The following is a 27,654-nucleotide window of genomic DNA, read 5'->3' as shown; positions in this document are numbered from 1 at the left end:
CGACTATTCACTGAAATTACGGTGGTTTCTGTGCTAGCATTTTTCAGGACCGCCTTAATGTCGAAGTTTATATCCTTTTATATTCCATTAAAACGAAACCATCTTCAATTTCATGCCGTGCAATGTTTTGTAATTGCCGGGTCATGGGAAAATCGTCAGCATGGGTAGTTTTCGTGGGGTATGTTGTTGAGTTGAAACGGGAGAGAGGGAACAATAGATTTGTGCTGAAAGACGAGGGAGTTGGTTACTAAGTTTTTGAGTTTTCAATATTATGTAGTGGAGTGCTTTAAAGGGGTGTCTTTATAAATTTTCTTCAGTGAATGGTTGAAATACTTGCATTAGAAAGCGCCTTCAAGTTCAGCGATATAAATTAATTCTTTCCAGGACTAAATTATCGGGAATAAAATTAAAGATATCCCCATCAGCTCTTGAGCTTCCAAGGAATAACTTCTGAAGTTTTGAAGTGGAAGGACGATCTCCATAAAATTTCATTTCAAGATAAAAAAATTTAGGAACCGGGGGTTCCGGAAAATGACTTTCCTCGACGAGACACTTCATTCTAGTGGCTGAAGAGCCCTCTTGAAATTAGCGTCTTCCATTGCCTACATTTTTCTATCCCGTAGAATTTTATCAGCGATTTTAAAAAAGTATTGAGTCCTTCTAAAGCACCCCCTTAAGGAAGGAGAACCCTATTTTTACCTCACCGAATGCATTTTGAAGAATTATGGATTGGGATATAATTTCAGACTCTCTCCGTCTTCCAACTTGTGCACTATTGAATCATCGTCCTTTATCCACCTTTCGATTAGTGGATTTAACGAGAGTACAAAGTACTGGACTTGATAAAAAATTCAAGCTATTGTAAATCGATTTCATCCAACAAAAGTCTATTGTCCTAGTTCTTGCGTTTTTAGTTCAAGCAAACTTTTTTTTCTTCTCTTTCGTTTCTAGCGGTCAATATTGAAGGATCCAATTTGATAATACCAAGGGTCAAACGGCAGCATATGGGAGCATACTTGTGCATAGCGTCGAATGGTATACCGCCGTCGGTTAGCAAAAGGATAATATTGATAGTGCATTGTAAGATATTCCTTATTGTGTTTTGTGGATTGTGGAGATGGTTCTGATTCGGACAACGTTGAATATATCTATTTTTTTGCATATTGTCTATTGCAGTTCCACCTATGATTACTGTACAGAATCAACTTATTGGAGCTGTGGAAGGACGAGATATTAGCCTTGAGTGCCAATCGGAAGCGTATCCTAGGTCAATTAATTATTGGACTCGAGAGAGGGGTGAAATTGTGCCACAAGGTAAGTTGAATGTATGAAACTATACTTCTACGTCTACGGTATGTTGCCTCCCTTTGTCGAAGTAATATTGGTAAAGTCAGATATATCTAGCACAATAACGGCATGATTTTTTAAAATTCGGTTTACTGTCTGTCTGTCACACATAGTTTTCTTGGAGGCGGTTATAGTGACTGACACCAAATTGACTGTTTGTCCCCATGCAATTTAGAGGAGGATTTGACAATTTTTAAAGGATCAAGACATACCCATTTATTGCTTCCCGTTAAAAGTATAGGTTCCTAGATCCTATATAAATAGTGGTCAAAAGCCCCCCCCCCCCTTTCCTAAGGATTGGAGAAGTATATATTGCAGTAGAGTTACATCGGAGGCAGCGATGTCAGTTCCACGTCTCCTGTTTTTTTCTATCATTATTTTTCGTTAGTGTCCTTCAGTGGTATTGTCATTGCGTTTAATATTATATGACCGATAACTCTATAGTAGCGGGACAAACACGAAGAGAAAAGCAAACTTCCGTTGGGGGAATTAGATTGAGAAGATAACGCTGTATATTGTTGGCCAACGCACTGCAAAAAAACATAACAAGCTAACCCAAAAGACGGTCCTCTGGCTAAATGAATGCAACTTCGCTCTCCTGACCCAGACCTGATAGGAATTTTATGTCCAATTCTACTTCTGAAACCTCCCCTAAATGTCTTCCTTCGTCCCCCTAAAAACTAGGTAAAAACAAGAATTGCTCTTCTTTCTCTATATTTCGAAATTCTTTTGAAGGCACATATATCCTTAGAGCGGTTGTTGTCTAAGCGCCAAACAGCTTTCCTGGGTATTGCATATTCTCTAGTTGAATTTTCCTGGAACTGACTTTGTGGAAGATAATATCCATCCCATATCCGTTGAAGAGCAGGCCAGAGGGGTGTGAAGAAGGGGGATTCCTTTCGGTTCCAGACTTTTTTCTGAGACAGGAATTGCAATGCACAATAGGGCTACTAGGAGGACCTGCATAACTTTCACCCCTTGAGCGGCAATTCCAACGATATAAGCTGGACATTCTTAGCCTCAACGAAGTAAGATGATGGAACTCTGGAGAGCACTTCTCTCCCTTTTGCCACACTAATGGCCATGTCCTTTTATACTCTGGAAAGCCAAGTGGTAGTATGAATCCGAGGTCAGATTAGGCCTGACGGTTACCGCAAGGCGCCCTCTCTCTTCACCTGGGAGCCGGTTTCTTACAGACTTCTAACTACAAGATTCGGTTTCGGGGTTAAGGAGCATCGTAACTGCTACGCACCAGCGGAAACTTCCGATATAATCAAGAAGGATACTCTCTACGAGGAATTGCATGCAGTTCATTGGCGGGCTCATGATGGTGACATTGTGATCGTGATGGGCGAGCTTAATGCCAAAATGGGATTCGACAAAACCCTGGTGGAACATGTGATGAACATGTGATAGGAAACACAGTTAATGAAGGTCGCCTCTTCGTTGGTATCACTTTATGAAAGCACAAACCCTGCCATAAGGTCAGTTGGGTTTCAATTGACCAATGTTGTATGAGCAATCAAATAGATCACTTCACGATACGCAGTAGATTTAGGAGTTGTCTACTGGATGTGCGTAACAAAAGAGGCACTGATATTGGCCTCGAAAGATATCACCATCTGATGGTGGCTTACCTTCGCTTGCGTAGTGTATTCGCCATTTCTTGAAGGGTTGGGCAGTTAAGTTCAACATCGACCGTTTGTATGATCCAGCTGAGAGTTATCTTCTTGATCGGACAGCAGATATACTGAGTAATCCGGATGAGAATATCGATGAGCATTGTGCCGGGTGGTCCTGTGAAGGACGTAAATGGTCGACTTTTCATCCATGATGGCGAACAACTGGAAACGGGTATAAAGAACAATTTAGTATGGTTCTTAGCCATATCACATCCAGTGATGTTGCTGCTCTTGTGGATGAAATAGTTATTCATATGGACTGTTCTTCCAACCAGAAGGAAATGATTTCTACCATCAATGTCAATACAGAGGAAAGCCGTAGAGTTATTTATCGCTGCAGTTACTGTGGATATGTTACTTCCATTCTTATGGAAATATTGAACATCCGAGACCTTCCCCAGAGAGCGGAAAAAGGGTTGATGGTTAAGATTCCAAAATAGGTGATAGTTAAAATAATCATGGAACGCATAAAAGAACGTCTTGAGAGCTTGATCGACGGAGAACAGGGTGGCTTCCGCTCCGAATCTATCTGCATTGACCACATCAACACCCTACGGTTCATTTTGTGCTGAGAGTTTAGATGGTCTTCATTGATATCGACAAAACTCTCGATAGTGTGAACAGGGTGTGTATCTGGAGTGCTCTCTGCTCGTGGGGTATTCCAGAGAAACTAATAGCCATCCTCAGAGCGACATATGATGGCACGAAGGGTATGCATCGAGGTAATCTCGGGGGAATTTGAGATACAAAGCGAAATTCGCCAAGGTTGCATCCTGTGACCGATATTACTTCTTCTTGTTATCGGTTAAGTTCTTCATACCGCCTTCTTCGGAGGACGAAGAAGCAGGAGCAGGAATTCAGTGGACGGTGTCATCTTTCTTCAACAACCTCGACGGCACTGATGGCAGTAAGTTGCTCTCCCACCGTGTCATTGACCTTGCCGAAATGGCTCCGGATTTGAAAAGAGAGGCAAGTAGAGTGGGACTGAAAGTGAACACAAACACATGGAAATCGAAGCCCATGTTACTCAAAGCTCCAAATCTTCGTAAACACCTGTCTGCATGGTATCATATCCTGGCACTCATATGCATTGTGATTGACAGGTGGAAGTAGATAGGTCACAGATTAAAGAGGGGTGACTATTGCATTGCAAGCTACATCCAAGCAGTGGAATCCACCCTCCCAAGAAAGGCGACGAATGGGTTGTCCCGAGAGCACTTGGCATAGGGCAATAGAGAATGGGTGCGGCGGGGGGGGGGATATCGTAAAGGCTTACAGGTCGGTATTAACGGCCCGATTGCTTTTGTCTGTTCTGTAGAATAGACGCATTTGACTTGTCCAGGCGGGTACGAGCATTTCTTCCCGAAATAAATTCGCCTCTGTTTAGACTTTGACAAGAGCACTTGAGATTTTTATGAGGACTGTTAACAGGCTCCTTTTGTCTTTTTGAGCACTTTCTTTTGTTATCCTCTGTGGGTCTCGTTCGGCTCGGTAGTGAACCGAACTAAGATGTTTAAGATCTTAGATAGTTTGCTATTCAAACAGCGGATGGCTCTTTTCTTGAGGAATGCGTATGCATCGCAACGCATTCCATTATATGCGTATTCTAGCGTAACCGATCCTTTATAAAGGGTTGTTTCACCAATTTCTTTCTGCCGACAAGAGGCGCATTCACTATGCGGCTATACTGTTTCTAACTTCGTGGCAGATCCCTCCATTATTCGTTTTGAACAAGTAAACCAACAGTTTTCGGGAAAAGCTGCCTTACTAATGCACTGCTGCCTACCTAACTAAAGAGTACAACACCCGAGTTGTATAGCACATTTCCACGATTGGGGCTACAGCTTGTAATGTGGGCAAAAGTTCAGTCGGGCCGAAAACACATTTCCCAGGAATTTTCGTGGGACGTATGTCCTCGGAGGGCTATCCCGGTTCCCGTGGTACTAGAGGCTTCGTGGTCGGAGGCAGCCAGCAAGTCCATGTGAATACACCGTTTCCCGGTGCTACCAGGTGAAGGTTCTCCTTGGCCACTTGGTGTTGACCCAGCCGATAGGGTTCCTGCCCCGTTTACCTTCTCGCCACCTCTACCAGACCGGATCGGGAAAGCTCTCCTCAACCGAAGTCTGAACACCTGTAGACGGAAGCCATTATACCGAGGTTCAGAGAATTTATAACAAAAAGCATAAGATTTGCTAAGCGATTGTTATCTGGATGTTTTGCGAAGCTACAAGCTCGTTCGAGGCAATCTCGAAAACTAAGTGGATTCTACTGAAAGAGGGTAGTCTTCAAAACTTCATAGAGTAACCTTTACACTGAAAGCAGCGGGATTTCATTTGTTGAAATCTACGTTGCATCCACAATCACAAATTATGTTCCGGTAGGTGTACATCTTTCCCACCCGGAGTCTTATAAAACATTATTTCTCGAGCGAGTTAAATCGACACGCACCCACTGCCATTTCCGCCTTATGATCATCATACCTACTAGCGACTGACATATACGCTGGCCTAGTATTTCTTTCGAGATTGCTTCAGGCAAAAATACCAGAAAATGGTTGAAGAAGGCCTGGAGTTTGCGGGTGGTCACTTCACACTTTGTAACTCCCATATAGCGTCTTCGATGGTATAGTCACGTAATTCGGGTTAACGGGAATTCACTTGCCAAGATTGGTCTGAATATCGAAGTCGATGGTAAGCGACCAAAAGGCCCGCCGAAACAGCGGTGGTTATATATGCTGGATGAGGATTTAAAAGCCTCGCCATTGCATCCAGATCAGGCATTTTATAGAACCAATTGGCGAATGCGATCACGAGTAGCCGACCCCGCTTGTTTGTTTTCAAAGTCGAAGTCCTAAGGCAAATTTTAGGAGGGAGAGAGGGCAACATACGGCGAATAAGAAACAACAGGGAATACTACATATTAAAGCTGAAAAGCTGCAGTGAGCAGGCCATTTAAAGCGCACGGATGACAGAAAAATTGGCAGGTTTACACGAATTCGGACAGCAGAGCATCCTTCAGATCACCAACTCGAGCATGGGTTCCTTGCAGAATTCTTAGGTATTTATAGAGGTCTGTCATGGTCAACAATGCCAGCATGCGCTCGTGATGACCTTTACGGATGGTTTGGATTCGGCATTTGTCTAATTCAAATTCCAACCGAATGTCATGGCGAAACATGCCTACAATTCACAATAGAGCTCTAACGTAGTCATCGGCACCAGCGTACAGGTTGATGTGTGTGTCAGATCGCACTTAACATGTAGACCATACTTTATTGCGAAACTATGCTCTCTACCATCAATCAGAAGCCCTGAAGGAGGATTCAGAGCCACGCAAAACCAAAAAGGACTCAACGAACTCCCTGAGGTACCTTCAAATGAATGCACTGATAAGGTGGTATGCCACCATACCATGACTGTCGCTTGAACCTTTATTAGTTTGGAATCAGTGCGATACAGATGTAGGTCATCGATTAGCTAAGTGTGCGGGACGCTGCCAGAAGGCGATTTCGTTGGCCTCTAGTTGCTTGTCCTACAGCCAGCTAGTGAATAATGGGTTGCTCTTTGCTACCACTTGACCCAATTCGGCAGCTCTTCTGCTGCTCGGACAGAATGTTCAGACGCAATCTCATCATTAATTTTAGATGAGATTCTCGGAGTTGCTTTGGATGGATGGAGCCTGGGAATACTTGGTCTATTGACGGTAAATATTATGTATGCTCTTTCAAATTTGTCCTGAACCTCAGTGGAGACTCCAGCTGGACGGCGAAGAAGTGTGCTTCAGCGAGTACTGGGATTGTTGCTCGCAGCGCGCGTTTTGTTGTTCATGTCGCCGCCTCTGCCCTCCATCGACTCTTTGTCACAAGTTTCCGCGATAACCTCGAGCTGAACATGTTCCCTGATGACGGCTGTCATTGTGTCGCTGCGAGTGATGAAGCGGTATCGGTCTGCGACCCGCTGAACAATCAAGCATGAGTATTGTGAGAAGTGCTGGACAAATCTCTGGTACAACAAAGAGGCGGTAACATGTTGTATTTACCTCCGCCGTTATTTCGTAGTAGGAGCGAATGATAAAAACGTTCATATCCTCAGTCCACTTCATACGCTCCCTTCGCGAACCTGCTGATGTGGCCGCCACAGACGGTGACAAAACAGCTGCAGTAGGTGGATCCACGCTGATACTGCCATTTATAATATGATAGTTATCCAAAATAAGACGCTCTTGTCAAAGGATACTGACAGCCTGGTGACCGCTTGTTCTGAATATTCTTGATGGCTAAAAGTCCAACCCCACGTGCTCAGGAAAGCAAAAGTCAACCCTTGAGAGCTTTGAGTCCTGCTCCACGCATTTAAGGTCTCGATTGACATTCCATTGAAGATGATAATGGATTTAGGATGATACTGAGACTTACTGAAACCACGAAAAACATTAAAGCTTTAACACTCAGACTATAGGAAACGAATTATTCAACTGAAAATCCGATACAAAATGATTGGCGGATACTACCCCCTGGAGACCTCCTGAAAACAAAAAACAATCATGCTCCCAAGTGTGCAATATCCGTTTCGGAAATAAAAGAGTTAATAACTGCATGAATGGTCATATACAGACTTCTAGATTCCTTCCCGGAGGATTTCACCCCCCATTTAACGCTACATCACCCTCGCCCTATTGCAACCCTCTCTCACACTGGCCAGGGTAACTATAAATATTTAATTGGAAAAATTACCATAAGCTTGCCACACATCATTTTTCAATTGAGTCATTTCCACGGAAAACGTAACTTTTCCCTGGTTTCCACTCATCTTTCAGCATCATTGTTTGTCGATGTGTGAGTTCTCTTGTTTTTACTTCTTGTATGAACGCGACGATGATTTGTGAAGATGAATCCTCCATAGCTTTACACATTTTCCAATTTTTTTTTTTTTGTGGATTTTCCGCTTTGCATTCAACCAGTCCAGATACGGTTCACTAGCAGGGGTTGCTTTAAATCATGGTTTGAGAATTTAACACGTTCCCGACCATCAAGTGGCCCAGCGCATAATATTGAGTTGACCACAAGAGCTCGCCGGTAAGGACTTTAAGGGTGGCAAACAATTGTGTGTATGTGCGCGTTTGTTTTATGGATTTCGTATTGTTGGGCTTTCGGTCGTCCGCTTGTATGGTCGGTAAAGTTTGCTGTTACGGCAAGAGCCCTACTACCCTAAATAATACACGGAAAAGATATATGGTGAATGCAATTCGAGGGTGCTTACCTTAGCATATAGAATAGCAGGGGCTGTAGTCCTGATGTAGCAGGTTGGCAAAGGAATGTAGCATCCCTCTATGGTCGGCAGACCGACCGGCTACTGAAGTAGCTACAAAATCCCGTGTGTGAAAGTGTGAGCCCGCACTATTCCACTATTTACTCTGGTTTAGGAAATCTTTTAAAAAATTCACTGCGCCATGCGATGACCGAAAATAATGAATATTTGGAGCCACATGTTGATGTATGGCTCTTTTTGACGTATATTCACCCTCCCATTTTGGTTGTCCGATGATATTTCAACCTGAAGTTTTTTGTTTGATACACTCTGAGAGATTTAGACATGTCGTTAATGTTACAGCGGAATATTTGGGGAAGGGAGTCTATAAATTCTTCTAAAAAAACCCCACTATTTTCATTAGACCTTGGATCATACCTACCCACTTTTGATGGGAACGCATAACCAAGTCGCTCACGGAATATCCCTTTTTGAAACAACTTTCCAGGAGGATGATATCTTCAAAAATCAAATTTCTGCATCGATTTTCCAACAGGTACAGTTGATGTTTTTCCACGGCTTTCTTTGTCCGAATAATGTTTTTGGTACTGAAATCCTTCAAGTAGGATAAATTCCATTGAAATCAGCTTAGCAGTTCGGCGTCGCTCCCTCAATATCTCGATGTTAAATGTGTTTTCCAGATTTTTCACGCTAATCGTCCTTGGATCATCATCAATTTTATGAAAAAAGATAGCACAACAGAAATCTGCTGCGGTTGTCCTTGAATTATGTTGGTCCTGTCATATTATTCTTAAAATGGAGGGCTATTAAAACTTTAGACAAAGTTGCGGTACACCCATGCTGGGAAATTCTACAGCACGCATTGGTTTTCTCGGAAGTCAAGCTTTACACAGGACATAGAGCCTGCTCGTACACGGAGGTCAGAAATCTTAGGAAGACACTTTCGCCCCAGATTCGCCACACAAGCGCCGGAGCTACAGCGTGTTGGATTCGCACCCACTAAAAACTGCACCTGTTCTCTCCAGGCCCTCGGGACAACCATTCAGGTATCACTTCGTGGAGTAGGTTTGCCTTTAGACACTCGTTCTACTCCCCCTTTCGCCTTTCTCCTTGAGCAACTCCTCCTGTATTTGCACGACTGCGGAGCAAACCGTTCTCCTCGGGCCTCAGTTCCCCGGGCTCCCGCTCCTGCCCAATACTTGGATTAGTTTCCTCCTCTCCATTGCGGATTGTGGACAGTGAAATACCACATGCATGGGATCCTCCGATATGCCGTCGTATCTAAGACAATTCGGAGAATCATCCAACCCACAGCGGAGCAGATACTGCCTGTAGCAACCAACATGCCTCGTGAGGAACTGGGTGATGTAGAAGTTGGTCTCCCCATGTTCCCGTTCAAGTCACACCGTAATGTTGGGAATGAACCTCTGCGTCGACCAACCCTTCGTTGACTCGTCCCATGTGCGTTGCTAGATATCATGCAACTCTGACCTTGTCGCATTTTTAAGCTCTATGTGCCTCTCCATAGACTCATTTCTTTCGCCAGAATGTCGGCAGGGATCATGCCTGCCATCACCACTCCTGCCTCATCTGATGTAGTTCTAAAAGCACTACAAACCCTCAAAATCATCAGCCGGTGAACCGAGTTCATCTGTTTCCGTCTCGGAGACTTTGCAAGCGCTTCTGCCCACACAGGTGACTGGTAAAGCAGGATGAAACGCACCACCACAGTTAGAAGTAACCTCAGACAGTGTTTCGGCGACCAATATTTGGCAACAATTTTTGCAATTACTGCGGTGGCACTCGCTGGCTTTTTGCATGCATATTCTGGGTATCCCCTAAAGCACAAAGCTCATCCCCAGGTATTTGATAGCTAGCTTTGATACCACCATATATCCTCCGACTTTCACGTGGTTATTTTTCCTGCGGTTCGTTATTAAGACCGCTCCTGTTTTCAAGTCCGGCTTTTTCTAGCCAGGACTCCCTCTTACTGTTTCCGTCGTGCAGACCTGCACATCTGATTTGTTGTAACAATCACAGCTAGGTCATTAGCAAAGCCGACAGTCCCTTTGGGGCGTCAAGAACAAGCACTTCATTATACATGATATTCTACAACAGGGAACCAAGTACCGATCCCTGTGGTTCCCCCGATGTGATACTGTACTCTTTGAGGCACTCAGAGAGTTCTCTCTGAGAGGTAGTATTCCACTAAATTTGCTAAATACCCGGGGACACCCATGTCAGCTAAGTCTCCTTTAATTCTGTTCCAGTTGGTCTAGGTGAGTGCGCTTTTGACATCCAGCACCAACATGGGACAGCCGCCGCTAGAAATCAGTGCGCCTTTTGCCGAGTTTACTGCATGCTGATTGCGTCTACCGTAGAATGGGCCCCATGTAGAATTCCCAATTGTATTCAACAGACAGATAAGACGATACGATACTGGGTTTCCAGGTGAATAGTCGTTTTTTTAGGCACGCCTCGTAAGTGTTGGCAAAAGTATCGAGAGTAGTCCACACTGTCAGTGGGGAATTGCTGGCCACTTGACTCGTTCAACCATTCGCGATGCCCCTTTCCCGGTCTCTCCTCTCGCGAGTTTTTTGTAGGCGCCAATTGTGTTGCCTGGCTTACGTTCGGGAAGCCCATTCTCATATTTATTCCTTCTTTTTTTGCTCCATTGCACCCCCCTTTCCCCCATCGCACCTGTCGCCACATGGCCATTAAGATTGCCTGATGTTATAGAGAAGTTTCTAAAACGCATCTTTCTCGGTATCAGGTCGGCCTGTCTGTCGAGCGTACGCGGTGAAGAAGTGATTAGTGTGATTAGCTGATAGAAAGGTGAGCTTCACCTGCCAGTCTTCAAATCGTTCTATTTATTTAATGTATCACAGCAACCCTCAGAGGTGATAATAGTAGTTCTTGGAGCTACCAAAATAGAGGAGTCCATAAACATTTCTACCGAGTTCACGTTCTATGTCGCAGCTTTTGGCACGACACCATTGAGTTTCTTGTAGAGTGTAAATATCAATGCATCTTTTCCGAGTTCTCCGAGTTCCCCGGTCTTTCCATTTAGGGTGTCAACATTTAACGTGCAGATACCTATTTGTTTTGCTCAGACTAACTTACTTATGTCCATTCGTCACGAACCCTTGCCCATTTCTCAACAAGATCGGGGCCCGTCCTGCGTGTCGACTGAGGTGGAGGGCCTAGCATTCTTTTTCTAACTACAATGGATGCATTTTCTTGGTCGACCTGTCGCGGGACCTGTCAGCAAGAGAGAGCTACCTGATGCATAGTGGAATAAGTCCAACTATATCTCTTTCCCTGATCTCAGGATTTTCTTTTTATTTTGCTGAGGATAGTACAAAGTACGCTGCCTCAAACCCACTTCCTTTATCCGGGCTTGAATGATGGGAACTATATAGCCATTTCCATCATTGGTTCTGTAATTTCTTGCACATCGTTGGGGGGATGAGCAGAGCAGAGTTGCCTGGGATACCAATTGCGCTGACATGGAGAGGATTTAGTCGGGGTATTTCACGATATACACCTATAAAGGCTCTGGGATTATTTCCCCAGCTCTATTACGACATGAAGGTCCTGGGGCTTTAACGTGAGTACCACTTGTGTAGGTATAATTCCACCCCCCTTTCCGGATATGAATTAATTCAGCGACTACAATGCGAGGCCTATCTAGCACTACTGCCGCAACTAAAGGGCATTCCATGAATTGAGCTCCACAAGGATTTCGAACGGCGACGTGGGCGCAACCACAACTACATCAAATTCACATCCTCCAGGAACTCCGCTGTAGCATGACAGTTTAACTTGAATATAATTCACAATCTTATCATGTTTTCGCGATTATAAAAAGGAGCGTTTTCCATTTGTTGCCATTTTCGGTCACGCTACTCCCAGGTCAGAGGTGAGGCAGCATCTGCCTTTGTTCTGGACGAAACTGTTAGTTTTTGTTCTTGTCAGATGGAAAGTTTTCACCCCCTGTTACTGGACCATAATTCACTCCAGGACCTTTCAAAAACTCGCGAGAGCCAATATGGATCACTACAACCCTGGAGTACTTTTTTAATTACTTGAGGAGCGCAACAACCCTGCCAGTCATCTAGAAAGCAAGGAAATAATCCTCCGTTACACAACTCTCATATAAACGTTGGATATAATATGGCACGACTTTAGCTTCGTCATGATCTCCTCGACCTAACAATACACCCTGTTCCTCCCTTTCAGTATGACAGTCAGGAGACACTGATCACTCGGAACTCGGAAATTACTCGCGCACTATCACGTTACGTTAGCACCGAATCTCCGTTCACCTTAATTCCAGCAATGTTGTGATTTCGTTTCCCTTTACATATCTTTTACACCTTTCCTCAAAGGTCATCGCCATGCTCACCGATGAAACGTCACCAGTCTGCTTCCTTCGTCTGCGTCAATCATTTTTTATAAGACAGTACACCTTGTCTGTAAGCGAGCCCAAGCGGCGGACTTTCCTTCATTTAGTGCGGAGGACACACTTCCGATTTCTCCCTGTGGATGTTTCCATAACACCACTCTCTAATGCACTAACAAAAGCACATTCCCAGAGAAGGGAGAGTCACCTGGTAACCAGTCAGTCGGAGTAGTCAGAAAGAGAATCCCGACCTTGCGTCCCATATCGATTGGTGAGTTGACTATAAAGTCAAAACCATCAGGTAAATACCTTGGTTTAATGTCCCACTCGAAGATGAGGTTCTTCGAGCAAATCACAGCAGCAGCGGACAGGGTTGCAGCTGGAGTCTCTGCCTTGAGTCCGCTAATGTTGGGGACCCTATATCTACTAGGAGACGTTTTCTTAAGAGAGCAATGCAGTGAGTTTTACTCTATGGCACGGAGGTATGGACCGATACCAAGACGGGGAACTTTGCGAGTGGCGTCTGCCTATTGCACTGTCTCAGAACCGGCCGTGATGATGATTGCGGGAGTGATCCCCGCTACCCTCCTTGCTGATCCACAATTTCGATCCGTGGCTGAACCGAACATACGGTGAGATTGATTATTTCCTTACTCAAATTCTAAGGGGACATGGAGGTTTTCACTCTTACCTGTTCTGCAATGAAGTGGCGGATAACGCTGAACTCAGCTTGTTCTCTTGTGAAAGGTGGGACAGCTTTCGTCAACAGCTTTATACATACACAGGGGAACTCTCCAGACAACATTGCCAGAGAGATGCGGAGGAGCGCAGGGAGATGGAGTCATGTTACACATTATATTCGGGCGCTTTTTATTGCGAGATAGATTGAACTTAACCAGCGGAGGAGCAGTATGACAAGGGGTTTTTTGAACTAACAACTCCCTTTCTCCCCTTTCTTCCCGCTGGTGAAAGGATTGCCCTGACTTGAAGGGTCTCAAAGCCGGGAGAGCGGGAGGGCTATTCCGAAATAATGTGTGAAACAGTTCCAGGCTAGTTCTCTGACGACAGGGAGCTATTTGGTTGGTAGTCCGATGACGTACTGTTGCGGGAGTCCAGCATTCGGTGCGCAAACACCTATTCTCCACCAAAAAAAAATCCAGGCATCTATTTAACTAAACAACCGCCTTTGATGGAGCTTTAGGGCGTATATGGTAGAGATTTAACGCGAAATTCAAATAAAATAAGATGCGCTAAATAAACGTTTCAGACAACATCTCCCTTAACCGGCTTATCCAAGCAGGCGATATTCTGTTCCAAGTCATCTATACGTGGGAAACACATGCTTAATCAAAACCAAAGGTCCTTCGATTGAGACACACGTCTCACTCATTATTGAGACTCTCAACACACACATAATTTAGACGCTTTGGCCGACCGCCTAGTAGTGGACAGCTGCATATCCCTAAGTAAGTCCCTGACGCAGCCATTGACTGTCCAGAATTTCTGTAACATCGGAACATGCTATGCTCGATCATGTGTAGTCAGAGATTGTGTATCACGTCAGTTGCTCTAGAGAAGTTCAACAGCAGCAGTGGAGTGACACGGCACTTAGTGACTCAGTTTTAGTGCGATAGTTAAGTCCTGGTGGTTTTAGCTGGGTATGCACCGTGTCGGTGTAACCCCGCAGTTCTCTTGGGATATGGATTTATTTGGAGATCATAATCAGAGCTCCGAGCTTCCAGCTCAGCATTCATATCGGTGAATGCGATAACTATCTAATATAACCTCTGCCGCATCTGAGGGTTACTCCAATCCAAGCTGTCAGGGCAACTTCACGCTTGGGCCCAAAAGGAGCTCTGCTCGCGATGTGGGCGCAACCATAACCACCATGAAATTCCCACAAGGGGGCCAACCGCCAAGAATACATCCCTTATGAATTCTCCCGGGAACATAATCCCACGGAAGGTTATCCCGCTTCCCACGGTACTAGATAACCTCTGGTGAGCCCCCATTGCCGGAGTCACTTTAGATAAATCCTGTTCAAACTCAGGTCTGATCTCCCGAACTAGGCTTCCGAGTATTCTCTTATTGCATCACGGCCAACCACTCAATGTGAATACAGCGTTTCCCGGTGTCACCATGACGAGGCCCTCCTTGGCCACTTGGGGTTGATTCGATCGACAGGGTTGTTTCCTCGTCTGCTTTCTCGATACCTCTGAGCACTAGCTTAAGTACGACATGAGAATTGTAATTTCTCTGGAAGCGGCTTTTGATCGGAAGCAGATGCTTATCCATAAGTAAGATTTTGACCTTAGCAACTGGCGCCGGCTTGAGCCTCCTGTCGGCGAAGCCCTTTGCTTGCAATTTTAAAATACTGATTTCACTGAGAGGGTTGCTTAGCAATAGTGGGTAGCTTTATGCGCTGGTAAACTCCTTTAACTGTTGCTCACTTTTCGGTCGACATGGTTACTGTTAAGATGACCTCTTGAACATAAAGCTCCATCCGCAAAATATGGAGATTTTTCGCTTTCCTTAAAGGCACTAGAATACATTAAGGCACTAAGGGATGAAAAACGTCCCAAATAAAAATAGTTTTACCTGCCTAGGAAAAGGTGTTCTTGACTGTTTAGTTTGCAGCTCCAAGTTGATACACTTAGACTACAACAAACAAATTGTCCCCCACATAAAGAAATGTTGACCCCATCTCCACCCCTTGTTTTCCACTGCTCAATCCGATAACGAAGCAGAAAACAAGGGGATGAACCGTCTATTATCTTTGAGTACTCATCTGTAAAATATTAATATTGTCGATTGTTGAGTGTACGTCGTCCAGTATTCCAACCGCTTAGTCAGGCCGGACGTGTGTCTACTATACGGTTTTTGGGGGGTGCACACATGCATGCCGTATCCAGAGCCCTTCATCATACCATCCCGGTCATTACCGGCTTCATAGATTGGCTGCCAGTATATTAGGCTTCAGCCACTGCAGCTCCATGAATGATAAATTGTGCATTAGTATGGTAACTACCGTATTGTATCCGTTACGATTCGAGTCCTGGAAACTTAAAGAATTCACTTCAAAGCTCAATGGAAGGTACATGCACGTCTGCATTCGCATAGAAAATGTCCTTTTGTTCTGCGAGGTTTTGCTATGCCTTTATTTCCGGTTTAAAGCAAGTTTTGCGGGGCTCAAGCCTTCAATAAGCAAATGAATATTTCAATTTAAATTGGCAATAATCATTGGGATGGATGGGGTTGGTATGCCTACGTGTCCTGGAAGTGTAGAAGACAATGGTAGACGACTCTGGGTTATATTGGACTCATTCGATGTTGTTTTTTTCCGAGCTTAAATTGAAAAAATACTAAAAAAGGACCAGAGAAAATTCTGATTGGAATGCTGATCAAGCTTGCCAATTTATTCAGGACGACAGGACACTAATAGGTATACATCATTTCCACTTATAAAAGTTTAATGCTTAAAGTTATTTGTAGCGCATTTTGCATGGTTTGAATCCGGAAAAGATAGCGAATTTTATGCAATGTTTCCGTTCCTAACACGCTTTTGCCATTTCCTTACTTACAGGTGGACGCTTCACGACCAACACGACCGAGGAGAACGACTATAAAGTGATAATGAAATTGCACATTAGCCCCGTTACTGTTACTGAATTCGGGTCATATCGATGTGTTGCCAAGAACTCGCTGGGAGACACAGATGGAACTATCAAACTCTACCGTAAGTACCCAGCAGAACATATGTGCTCATATACGTTCTACGGCATCCTTGCCTGCAATCTTTTTAGCGTGCTTCCACTATTTCACTATTATAATATTTAACAGCTTTTTCCCGAGGACTTTTTAGTTGGTTCTTTCCTTAACGACATTAAACCCCCTCTGCCGGCATGATAAAGGGGATGGCATCCGGAATGCAAGGCACTATGCTTTAAGGACGATAAAGTATATGATGGTGTCGGATAATGTAGCGTCGGGGCGGCAGAAGACATCCAGGACAATACGATTCTCGTCTTACAATCATGTGCTATGCTAATTAGAGCATCGTCGCTGGAGCTCGATGATGATTATGTTCGTGAAATCTCGGGGAGCATACCAAAATGCTGAACTTGACATGATAATATTGGCTTTTTGTATTCAGTGGGTGTCAGTGGCTCTATGTTACCCCGGGTGGAATCCTGAGCAAGACAGGATGCCAGCGCTGTTTTACAATAGTAAATGCTAACAGGGTATTAGCTCTAGACTGTGGTCGGTTAATTGTAGGGTAGAATAGGAGATTAAGGAGGACTTACTGAGCTTCCTCTGTTCCTCCGTTTATATGTAAATTTCCTTCAAATTCAAGCCTTTGACCAAGTAATGATCCATCATAAAATTTGTTCTTCTAAATCCGAAGATTGCGCTTGTACTAAGTGCTCATTTTTTGACACAAAAATCGGCCCCTTTCTCCTTAAAAACAACCAGGTCCTTATTTTTGGAAACCGAACTCCTCCTGACTCTCCTACACTCCACTATTTTGATCATCTAATTGACATTCTATCCGCCAAGCCTTCTCCTTTTCAGTTCATTTCAGTGCACTGTCTAACAGCCAAAGGAAACACGAAGGATGACTTCTGTTTCACGGGATCTCACGTTCTGGAGATGTTTCGTAATCGTTTCCCGCTCCACGACTCAATGATTCCTGAGGTGCTTACCTTTTTTGTTTCAACAATCACGTCCTTCACTTTTAAACTGAACCCGCTATAAATGCGTGTATATAATTAGTACATTGGGAAGGGTTGGTGAAGAGTCACGAGTGGTATGTGAGTGGTATCAGAGGAGCCTACAATAATTTTATCTCTGAAGTAATTATGCTCTTGGTACCAATTTAAGGACTGTAACTGTAACTGATTGAGCTGATATGGTTGGAAGGAAATTGTGATTGTTTTGGCAAAGCAGAGTTTCTAGGGTGTGCGAGGGTGGAAGGATTTTCATTGAAGTTTGGTGATATTTGATATTGTTGATGGATGTGTAATTATTAGGAGTGGAAAGCATCAATTTGTGATGGAATATAATTCCAACATGTATGCGGTTTGGATGATTGAATAGATTCAAACCTGCAGATACCTCCGGTGAAACTTTCCATATAGACGCAATGTTCATTGTCATATTCACTCCCTAGTAACCGATTAAACAATCTAATCAATAACTCTCTTCTCTTCTTGGAACTACCTGAAAGGGATGAATACAATATGGGGCACTGGTCTGATTTTCGACTATATATCCATTGACATGCTTTATAATTATTATATTTTAGTCACATCCTGCACTGCAGGATATTTGATCCCTGTGCGATTCGACATTCAATATCTGTCACACTCTCGGTACTCAATGAATACAAGTAGGCTTTGCCTTGAATTGACTAATGGTATGAATACAAATCTAAATGAATAGGTTTCCTACCCTTTGATCAATACGTTCGCTATCCAAACATCAGCATCGTCTTGGAAAGGATTTGATCCGGCTGTGACCATCGGTTAAAAAACGATTCATGATTAGTTTTTAGAATGTGATTCGGGAGTCGGATTCCAGTAGGATCCTGACTGACCGATTCCGGTCCAAGTTAAGGATGCAGAACTTATCGATCATGTTGTCCATCATCCATCATCTAGACGGAAGTGATATTTTTTCTATACTTCGCGAAAGTTCAGGGTCCTGACCAATGCTTTGAATGGGGTGCTTTATGATCGGCAACATACTGTTTGAGCAAACAAAACAAAAGAATTCAACAGCACTTTGATCATGACGATCCAACCCTAAGCTCTTCGATGGAGAACCTGAATCTGGACTCAGATTCGCCACTTATTTAAGTGGGAGCCGACCCTATTAGGTCCCAGTCCTTAACGGACGAGCCGAAGCAGACCCTTTCTGTCAGCATTACTGACCCCGGGCTCCAATCGCCGCCACCTGCTGACGCTTAAGTTTTACCTACGGGTAAGCATCTGTCTTCGGGCAGCAAACAACCTCCGGCAAACCGCTTCCGGGCAAATCGATTCCGGGCAAATTGCCTCCAGGCAGACCGCTTTCGGGCAAAATACAACCCCTGGGTTGTGCCGATGTTGAAGGGAAAGAGTCATCTGGGGCATTTGCCAACCAACCCTTCGGCCCAAATGGCTGTAAAGAAGGCTCGACCAGAAACGGTTAAGTCTTCATTTGCAGCCAAGGCTATCAGCGCCAATGGATGGACCCCTTCAGGGTTCGTCATCGACCTTCAACGGGTCGCTTACGATACTGGGTGTGACGTCCCCGAGGTACCCGAGTAAGTAGTTCTGCCCCCTAGCTGGCAGTATACCAGCGTCCTAGGTAATAGCATTGAGAAAGCTTCTCGGTGAAGAGCGAACCGCGAATGACTCGTACACGTCGGGATACACTGGGAGTCTCCGGAACCGTCGACAGCTCTCTATCGACGTCGATGGGGTGATGTGAGCGTAGCTCTGCCAAGGTGGAAGTTGTGACGTGCATCAGGAGCTAGCGCCTTCGTGACTCTGGTCGGGTAGTGCGCATTGAACCGGTGTTAGTTGACCGCGTTGCCCCGAGCGAGCGCTAATTCGTCCGTGAATTCAGGGATCAACTAATCGTAGGTCAGACCTCAGGGAACTTTGTGTAGGGGCTGTATCCCCGAGGGTACACTCGCTCTTGACTATTGCGTAACGGTCCCTTGCACACGATGCGCTGGTTCTAATAAAATGCTTGTTGTTGAAATTGGACCTGGTATTCTCTCTGCAGATCTTTTTAAGTGAAATTGTACCCTACAAACATAAGTTTACTATTAAAAAAATTGCCCGGGCGAACTGCGGGGCACTCAAACAAAGAGGAAGCCTTATCAAGTGGCGCAATTGACTGTGCGGAGATGGCAACTCCAATACCTTGTAGTGCCCTTGTTCCGAAAGAAAGCCCAGTCAAAATCGCTAGTCCTAAGCAGATGAATTCGGATACAAATCGAGTACAAGTGCAGTCGACGATCCCAGCTAGAGCCGTAGAGGAAAGGCTCATCAGGAAATGCGCAGTAGTGGTGGAGCGTATGCGGTCGGCAACGTTCCGCCAGAGGAACGTCAGCAAAGGCGTCAAAAACGGGCTGATGGAACTAGAGGAACTATCGGACGGAACTATCTTCTTCTAGAGGCGAACGTGGAGGGCAGCGGAAAACGATTGGAGAGCAGAAACAGCTACAACCCCGCTGAGAATGCTGCTTGCGTCAAATGGACCACAAATGAAGGGGACTTTATCGAAGTAGTTTCCAGGGTCCAAAAAAAAAAAAGGCGAAGAAGGAACAAAGAAGACAACTGACTACGCCGCCAGAGATAGGTCTGTCCAAAGGCAAAGAGTTTTGAAAACCAAAAGCTAGGAGCAGAAAAGACGGGGAAACGAAGGGCTGGACTAAGCCGAAGGAAGACAAGACATTTGTGGAAGTCCTTAGTAAAATTGGCTACTGGATGAAACCCGAAGACAACGGGGCAGAGTTGCCTTCCATTCGGAAAATGAGGAGTGGCGGAGTCCCAGTCGAACTGGGCCTAAAAACGACTAAGAAGAGTACGTTCTGCGAAGTCAGAGGGCTCCTGTTTTGCGCCTAGAGCTCATGCGCTCTTTAGAAATCCGGATTTTTGACTGTCTCACAGAAAAGGTCGAAGTAGAGGAGGCGATAAAGCGTGAATGTCTAGAGGCAACCAATTCCCGGATTGGTATCACCTCTGTAAATGCTCGAAGCCAAAACTCACCGTGGTGAAAGTCCCCGAGCAATATGCGAGGAAACTCCTTAGCAGTTGTAAAATCAAAATTGGATAGGTAGCATGCAGGGTGCGTATGAAGATAGTCCCCAACAAGTGCTATAGGTGTCTGACTATGAACACACGTCAGCAGCTTGCAAGGGATCGAACAGTATGCGGCCAAGTAGGTCATCAAGCGAAGACCCGCGATGAAGGCTAGAGTTACGCTCTCTGCACGGATTGTTACTCGTCTGATAAGAGTGTCGTTCACTCTGCGGGCTCGGCCCGGTGTCCAATCTTCAGGGCGGAATTGGAAAGTGCTAGTGTGCGATTAGCATAATTTCCAATTTGCAAATTAACATGCACCAAAGTGTAACCGCTCAACAGTAGCTATCACAGCTCGCCGCGGAAGTAAATGCTGATCTAATAATCTAATAAGCGGGCAACACCGAAAGAAGGACCCATCTTTATGGCATCTCGACTTATCGGGCACCGGTGCATCTGGGAGTGTTCTTGATGAAAGGATTCGGTGTTTAGTGTTAACGTTTTTTAACATTTACCTGATGCTGAACGGGACGATGCCGCACTTTCGGCGCCGGATTGATGCTCTGAAGGACGCCGTTTCGAACGCAGCGGGACGAATCCCGATAGGCGGTGATTTTAATGCCACGGCTCTTGAATGAGGTGTGCCTCAGTCAAACGCCAGAGGCATACGGATTCTAGAAATGGCGGCGAGAACCGGGCTCATAGTTTTAAACACTGGATCCATACCAACGTTTCAGCGATCAGGCTGAGTAGAAAGCATTCGTGACTTCGCTTTTGCATCGGAATCTCTGGCACCACTGGCAGAAAATGCCGACATAAGGAGGGAGTGTCATAAACTCTTCTGTTTGGCATAAAGTTTGCACGTCAACGTGGAGTCGTGCGCCGTAAAGGCACAGTAAAGATCAACAAAAAGGAGACTCCGCAGCGTTATAAATAAAAGCGAAGCTCGCGGCTGGCAGAACCTTGTGAACGAGGTGAATGAAGGCCCGTGGGGACTTGGTTATAAGCTTATCACCCAGAAAATCGGGACACTGCGGAGGCCCTGCATACTAGTACCGACCAGATGGGTCGCGTTGTACGGGCATTGTTCTCCAGATATCCTGTATGGGTTGATGTCGATAGTGCGAAAAGCATCGAGGATTGCCCCCTTTTTACAATGAGAAAGCTCGAAGAAGCGGTTCTCACTATGAAAAGCAAGAAGGCGCCATGTGCTGATGGCATCCCGGAGGAAGTTTACAAACTAGTGTTCCGCCAACGACCAGACTTGCTGCTTGAGGCAGGCGTTGAACGCTTCAAGAAAGACGTTTTTCCTTGTCGCTGAAAAGTGGCCAGACTCGCACTGATTAGCAATAGTAAAGGAGACCCAGTACTGCCGTCTGCATACTGACCGCTGTGTATGCGTGACATGGCCGGGGAAGTGCTTCAGAAGCTCACCTGAAATAGACTCGCTGAAGCGATCCACGCTGCCAGGGACTCATCTCCAAGGCAGGTCGGGTTCAGAACAGGGAAATCCACAGTGGTATTATGGAGGTCATAGATGCGGTTCATCGAGTCGAGGCACATAGCCGCCGGTCTCGACAGATAGTGCTCCTCATAACGCTTGATGTCAGAAATGCCTTCAATTCCGTGAGATGGACAGATATGCTTGGCACGTTAGAAAACCCATTTCACGTATCAAGTTATCACTTGTGAATATTGAGGGATTATCGGGAAGACCGCTCCCTATGCAAAGGTCGCTATGAGAAGGTCAGAGGAGGATGGAAATCACGTCGGGAGTAGCACAGGGATCCTAGTGCCAGACCTCTGGAATGCTTCCTACAATAGTCCGTTGAAACTCGATATGCCCGAAGAGTTGCGCCTGGTTAATTAAGCAGGTGACGTTGCAGCACTTGTTGCCGGATGTACTGTCGAACAGGCGCAAAGTAGAGTTGGCATATTGATGCGACGGGTAAATGGTTTCAGCCTTGCGCTGGAAAAAAAACCGAAGTAGTCATCTTAACCAGAAAGGGAATCTTTACCCTGCGTCCTATATCGATTGGCGAGTTGACTATCAAGTCGAAATCAGCAGATAGATACCTTGGTTTAATGCTTGACTTGAATATGAGCTTCTTCCAGCGAATCAAAGCAGCAGCGGACAGGGCTGTAGCTGGATTCGCTGCCTCGAGTCGTCTAATGGCGAACGTTAGGGGCTCTATATCTACTAGGAGACGTCCGCTTATGTGAGCAACGCAGTCAGTTCTGCTCTATGGCACGGAGGTATGGGCTGATGTCCTTGGCAAGGAGTTGCATCGTTTGCTCCTTACTCAAATGCAGAGGTGGGGAGTTTTGCGAGTGGCGTCTGCTTATTGCACTGCCACTGAACCGACCGTGATGGTGATCGTGGGAGTGATCCCGTTGCGGTCCTTGGCAAGGAGCGCAAGGCTATCTATCGCCGGCGGGCGAGAACTTAAGAAAAGTGATTGCCCGTGAAGAACCTCACCGTACCCTTACCTGTCTTGGCCAAATGAGCCAAGGGGCAATCAACAATTTAGACACGTGGCTGAACCGAACGCGCGGTGACGTTAATTATTTCCTTACCCAAATTATAAGTGGGCATGGAGGTTTTCAGTCTTACCTGCACAGGATTGGAAAGGCGCAATCTCCTGATTGTGTGTTCTGCAATGGAGTGGCGCATGACGCTGAACACACCTTTTTCTTTTGCGAGAGATGAGACGGCTTTCGTCAGCAGCTTTATGCAGATGTAGGGTAGCTCTCTCCAGACAACATTGTCAGAGAGATGCTGAAGAGCGCTGGCAGCTGGAATCGTGTTGCGCATTATGTACGGACTTTCCTTAGTGCGAAGAAAGTTGAACTCGACCGGCGGAGGGATCGGATGGTAAGGGGTTCCCTGAACTAACAACTCCCTTCCTCCCCTCCCTCCACAAAATCTTTTATACCTGAAGCGTCCGGTTTCCCGACTTCTGAGGCAGGGTCAGCGAGGATCAAAACTGTGATCCGTCGTGGATTTTTTTTTTTACTTTTCTAGGTTTAACTCGCGTTCTGGTTTATCTCGTTAGGTTATCTTGAATTCCCTTGTTCGTTGAGTTATTTTTAAATACAGTGCGGACCCACGCACTGGTATAGGCATGTGAATTTTCAATAATGAAACGTAAGGCATCGTAGCGTTCAAAAGTCTTCCCTCCCCATTCCCCAGCCTGGCTAGCACAGAGGCATGCAAGCACGCGACGACTGAGCGCTCCGATGGAGTTTCAGTATTTGCGAGCGGACCTTCACAGCAAATTTTGCCAACTTTTCAGGTTTTTCGGCTAAGCCCTTCCCGCTAAGTTGTCTTCGGCGACTCCGGATGGTCGTTTAATCATTCTATATTTTAACTAGTTTCACCACAAAAGGTAATCCTGATCCAGCAACTTTCTCATACTACGAAGATTTTTAAATGCAGTGCGGTTATTCATGGAGAAACACCGTGAGAAGCATCGCCCTCTTAACATTGCATTTCTGAATCTAGAGAAAGCGTTTGACCGTGTGCCACACGAACTCATCTGGAATGCTTTACGACAACACTTAGTGCCAGAAGAACTCGCCTGCTGAGTTCAGTTTGCTTTGCCACGATCCGAAAAGTAAAGTTGGAAGTGTGGCGGGTGTATCATAACCGCTTCGTGTCGCTATTGGTGTTCATCAAGGAAGCATCCTCTCACCACTCCTCTTTGTTCTTGTTATGGACATCGTCACACGGGACATTCAATGTCCAGCCGCCTAAACACTGTTCTATGAAGATGATTCTTTAGCGTCTAATAGCAAAAATGATCTTAAGCGATTTGCCCAGAAAGGAAATGATCGCCTCAGCATGAATCTGAATAAAATTGAGTTTTTGACGACTGATCCCCTTGAAACAGACACGATCACTGTCAGCGGCAATGACCTTCCCAGAACTGAGCAATTTGAGTATCTCGGGTCAACGCTATCAGCCAATGGAGAACTGCGTTATGAAATTGCTTCACGCATTAACGCTACCTGGATGAAGCGGCGTTCCACAACTAGTGTTCTTTGTGATCGACGTATCAACGAACGTCTCAAATCTAAAATTTACTGCAATGTCGTCGGTACTGTCGCACTCTATGGTTCTGAGTGTTGACCGACTATAAAAGACAATGAATGGCATCTTACGGTAATGGAGACGAGGATGTTGCGTTGGACTAGTCGCGTGACATGTTTTGATCACATCAAAGTCGATAGTAAGCGACCAAAAAGCCTGCCAAAACAACGGTGGCTTGATACCCTGGATGGGGATTTAAAAGCCTCGTGACTCTACCCAAATCAGGCATTTGGTAGAACCAAACGACGAAACTAATCACAACGAGCCGATCCCGCTTGTGAACGAGGCAAAGGCCGAAAAAAAAGAGTAATTCAAAATCGAACAAATTTGTATGGCTTGGCACCCACATTGGGCGCCAAAATCTCAAAGGGGTTTTGCAATGATATTAAACTTTTCTCTGCTGTAATTAATGAAGTAAAAATTTTATAAATATAAATAAATAGAGAGGAATAAGTAAACTTGGAAAAATTTAATCAAATTTAAACAGGATTTCAAATTAAACACTTTCCTTCGCTTAATAATAAGGAAGGCAGGACCTGATCGCAAATAATGCTCAATCCTTAGTTAAAAAGGCTTGAATATGGAAAGTTATTGAGTTCTTTCTTTCCTATATCGTGATATTGAATTCCAGCAGCATTTCGGGAACAATGCTTCCAGCCTGTACCTGCAAATTACCGTTCGATTCCATAGTGTCTGATTATAAGCTAATTAGTCCTGGAATGTTCAATGGTCATAATATCCTGCGTCCAATTTAATTTATCTTATTCATCCCTCTCCATGTTAATTAACTAAATATATTTTCCGGTTTGAACAGCTCGTTACCGGGTCATCCTCACAATAACCTCATAATTTAGATTATATCACTTCTCCTGGTCTTCCACTCATTCGAAATTTTCGCTTTCCGATTATCTCTCGACCCAACTCCCTTCACCTATCATTCGTCACATGTCAGATTCTCATAGTGAATTATTCATATTGCATTATTGAAATATGAAATTAGGAAAGACCAGAGCATCCTCTCGTTTGTCCTTTCCTGGCACGGCCTCTACTTCATTCAAGACCACTAGAAACGAGACGGGTTTTAATCCACTTTACTTTCTCTCTATTTTTCAGGAATACCACCGAATGCTATGAATTCATTAGATTTATATGAAGGAGGTGGCGGTGGCGGACGCTATAAAGGTAATCCTTCGAAGTAATATTATCTTTTATTTTCCAGGAGCTCGTCAAAAATGGAAGCGAGAAGAATCAAGCGAAGATTCACAATTTCAGTTACTCATCTGGCTCGATTTCAAAAACTTTGATATTTCGGGAATATGCTTTTCAAGGTTTGGAGTCTTCCATGCAAATCCAGTCCGGAACTCCGGGAGAGAAAAAACTGGCAGACTTTTATGAAAAAGGGAAATGAATTTAATTTCATTAATCCATCTTTTTATTAGTAACGACCTCTTGCACTCACTTCCGAGGATTCATAAAAAGTGTGGAGATAAGGGAGGATTTTTTTGTGTGTGCTTATGTAAATAGAGATACCAAAATCCATCCAGATTACTTAGTCAGATTATGCACACACAGTAATAGATATTTGCAGCTTTAAGTTGTTCATAGCAATTTAATCAATTATGTCTACGTATTTCGCTCTCTTCTAGTTTTAGTTCCTCTGGGGGCTGGGGGCTCTCCATCAGGCCGAGCATGAATGCTATGATACATTAATTCATCTCCTTTTCATTTCTTTTGTAGGTAAAAAGCATCGAAAAGGCTCTGAAATGTACCAATCAAAAAGCCTTGAGGCTGGTGATGACTCAGAAAATCCCGGAAAGCGAAAAGGTAATGAATTAGATAATTTCCCTTCTCTGCGATTTTCATCCCACAATTCTTACTTACCTTTCCGAAAGGATCCCCACCCATCCTAGTCAGCAACATCATAACACCCCAACTTACACATCGTTGATGTAGCATAAAAATTTTGATTACAAGCCAATATCGTTATTGCCTCACTCAAATGCAAGGATGAGTTTTCCTCAAGGAATTCATGAGGGTGACTAGCGTTTTCCGTACATTTTATCGACAAGCCAAGGTTTCCTCTTTTCTTACTTCGAAAGCAAAAATCTGTTTGACGGTTTCTTAGCTTTTATCGTAACTATTTAATGATTTGTAAACAATAATCAGGAAATAGCAATTAGGGTTTTGTGAGGGTCGGAAAATGATTTTTTATCGATTTGCATACTTATCCCTTGGGCGTCTGAATGGTTGTATTTTCGTAGTATAAAGGTTAGACAGGACTAGGTGACTTGAAATCGATATCGAAAGGATTAACTCGTTAATTGTTATACCAAAAACTATCTCAGAACGTCAGCTTAAACTGCCGGGGGTCGAAATTTTCTTGAAGGTGTGTGGCATAAAATCAGAGCTAGAAGGCTATCACCAATGCTAAACTTCCCTGCCATTCATGAAAATTCATAAATAAAAACTGAAAGAGTTAGACCTTCTACATTTATTCATTCAATTTTAATTACCCGCATTCTCCTCCACATTTAGTTACGTCTCTAATTAATTCATTCAACTGGACAAATATGACTTCCAGACCCTTCATATCTCCTGAATTTCTCTCAGTTTTTCATCTTGCATATAAAAATATATTTTCCCGGTAATATAATACCACTGAGGGTGAACATTTCGTCGACTTTCACATAGAAAAAAATGATGTAATGGAAACCAGATGAAGCGAGTGAAAGAAATGAAAGGAAAAAAAAAGTGCTCAATGCACAAATTGATGAGGTCTGAGTTAATATTTGCATTGAGTCTACGTTACATGGGCGTATGTTTCCATGCGATTTTGTAATTAAGCTGTAAATGTTGCGATCAAATCATGAATTATTGCGGATGATGAAAGTGGCTGCTCTTTTCAAACCTTTCACTATGGTAGCCATGGAATGCGTTATGGTTCCCTTTGGTTTTGATGCAGTTCTGCTTGCATGTTTTATGGGGGATGAACCTGTTTTTCAATCGCTGGTCTGACTCATACATACTCGTATCACCTATTCTTTATGGATTTGAAATCATTTTACTC

The 27,654-nt window shown here is 44.4% G+C and overlaps 1 protein-coding gene across 5 annotated transcripts in view; it reads left to right on the top strand.

Moving 5' to 3' along the window:
* LOC119653080 (limbic system-associated membrane protein) overlaps positions 1 to 27,654 on the top strand; it is a 74,586-nt gene that overhangs the window by 40,720 nt on the left and 6,212 nt on the right. For all 5 annotated transcript variants that reach the window (XM_038057573.1, XM_038057572.1, XM_038057571.1 and 2 more), the window contains exons 6-10: positions 952 to 1,080; positions 1,177 to 1,314; positions 16,282 to 16,434; positions 25,701 to 25,769; positions 26,325 to 26,411. In XM_038057573.1, the coding sequence (XP_037913501.1) occupies positions 952 to 1,080; positions 1,177 to 1,314; positions 16,282 to 16,434; positions 25,701 to 25,769; positions 26,325 to 26,411 (576 nt within the window). The remainder of the gene's footprint in view (positions 1 to 951; positions 1,081 to 1,176; positions 1,315 to 16,281; positions 16,435 to 25,700; positions 25,770 to 26,324; positions 26,412 to 27,654) is intronic.

Source organism: Hermetia illucens, chromosome 3 (genome assembly GCF_905115235.1).
Source record: "Hermetia illucens chromosome 3, iHerIll2.2.curated.20191125, whole genome shotgun sequence".
In the NCBI taxonomy this organism is placed as follows: Eukaryota; Metazoa; Arthropoda; class Insecta; order Diptera; family Stratiomyidae; genus Hermetia; species Hermetia illucens.
The sequence above is the reverse complement of the archived record's forward strand: the minus strand, read 5'-3'. Positions and strand labels throughout refer to the sequence as shown.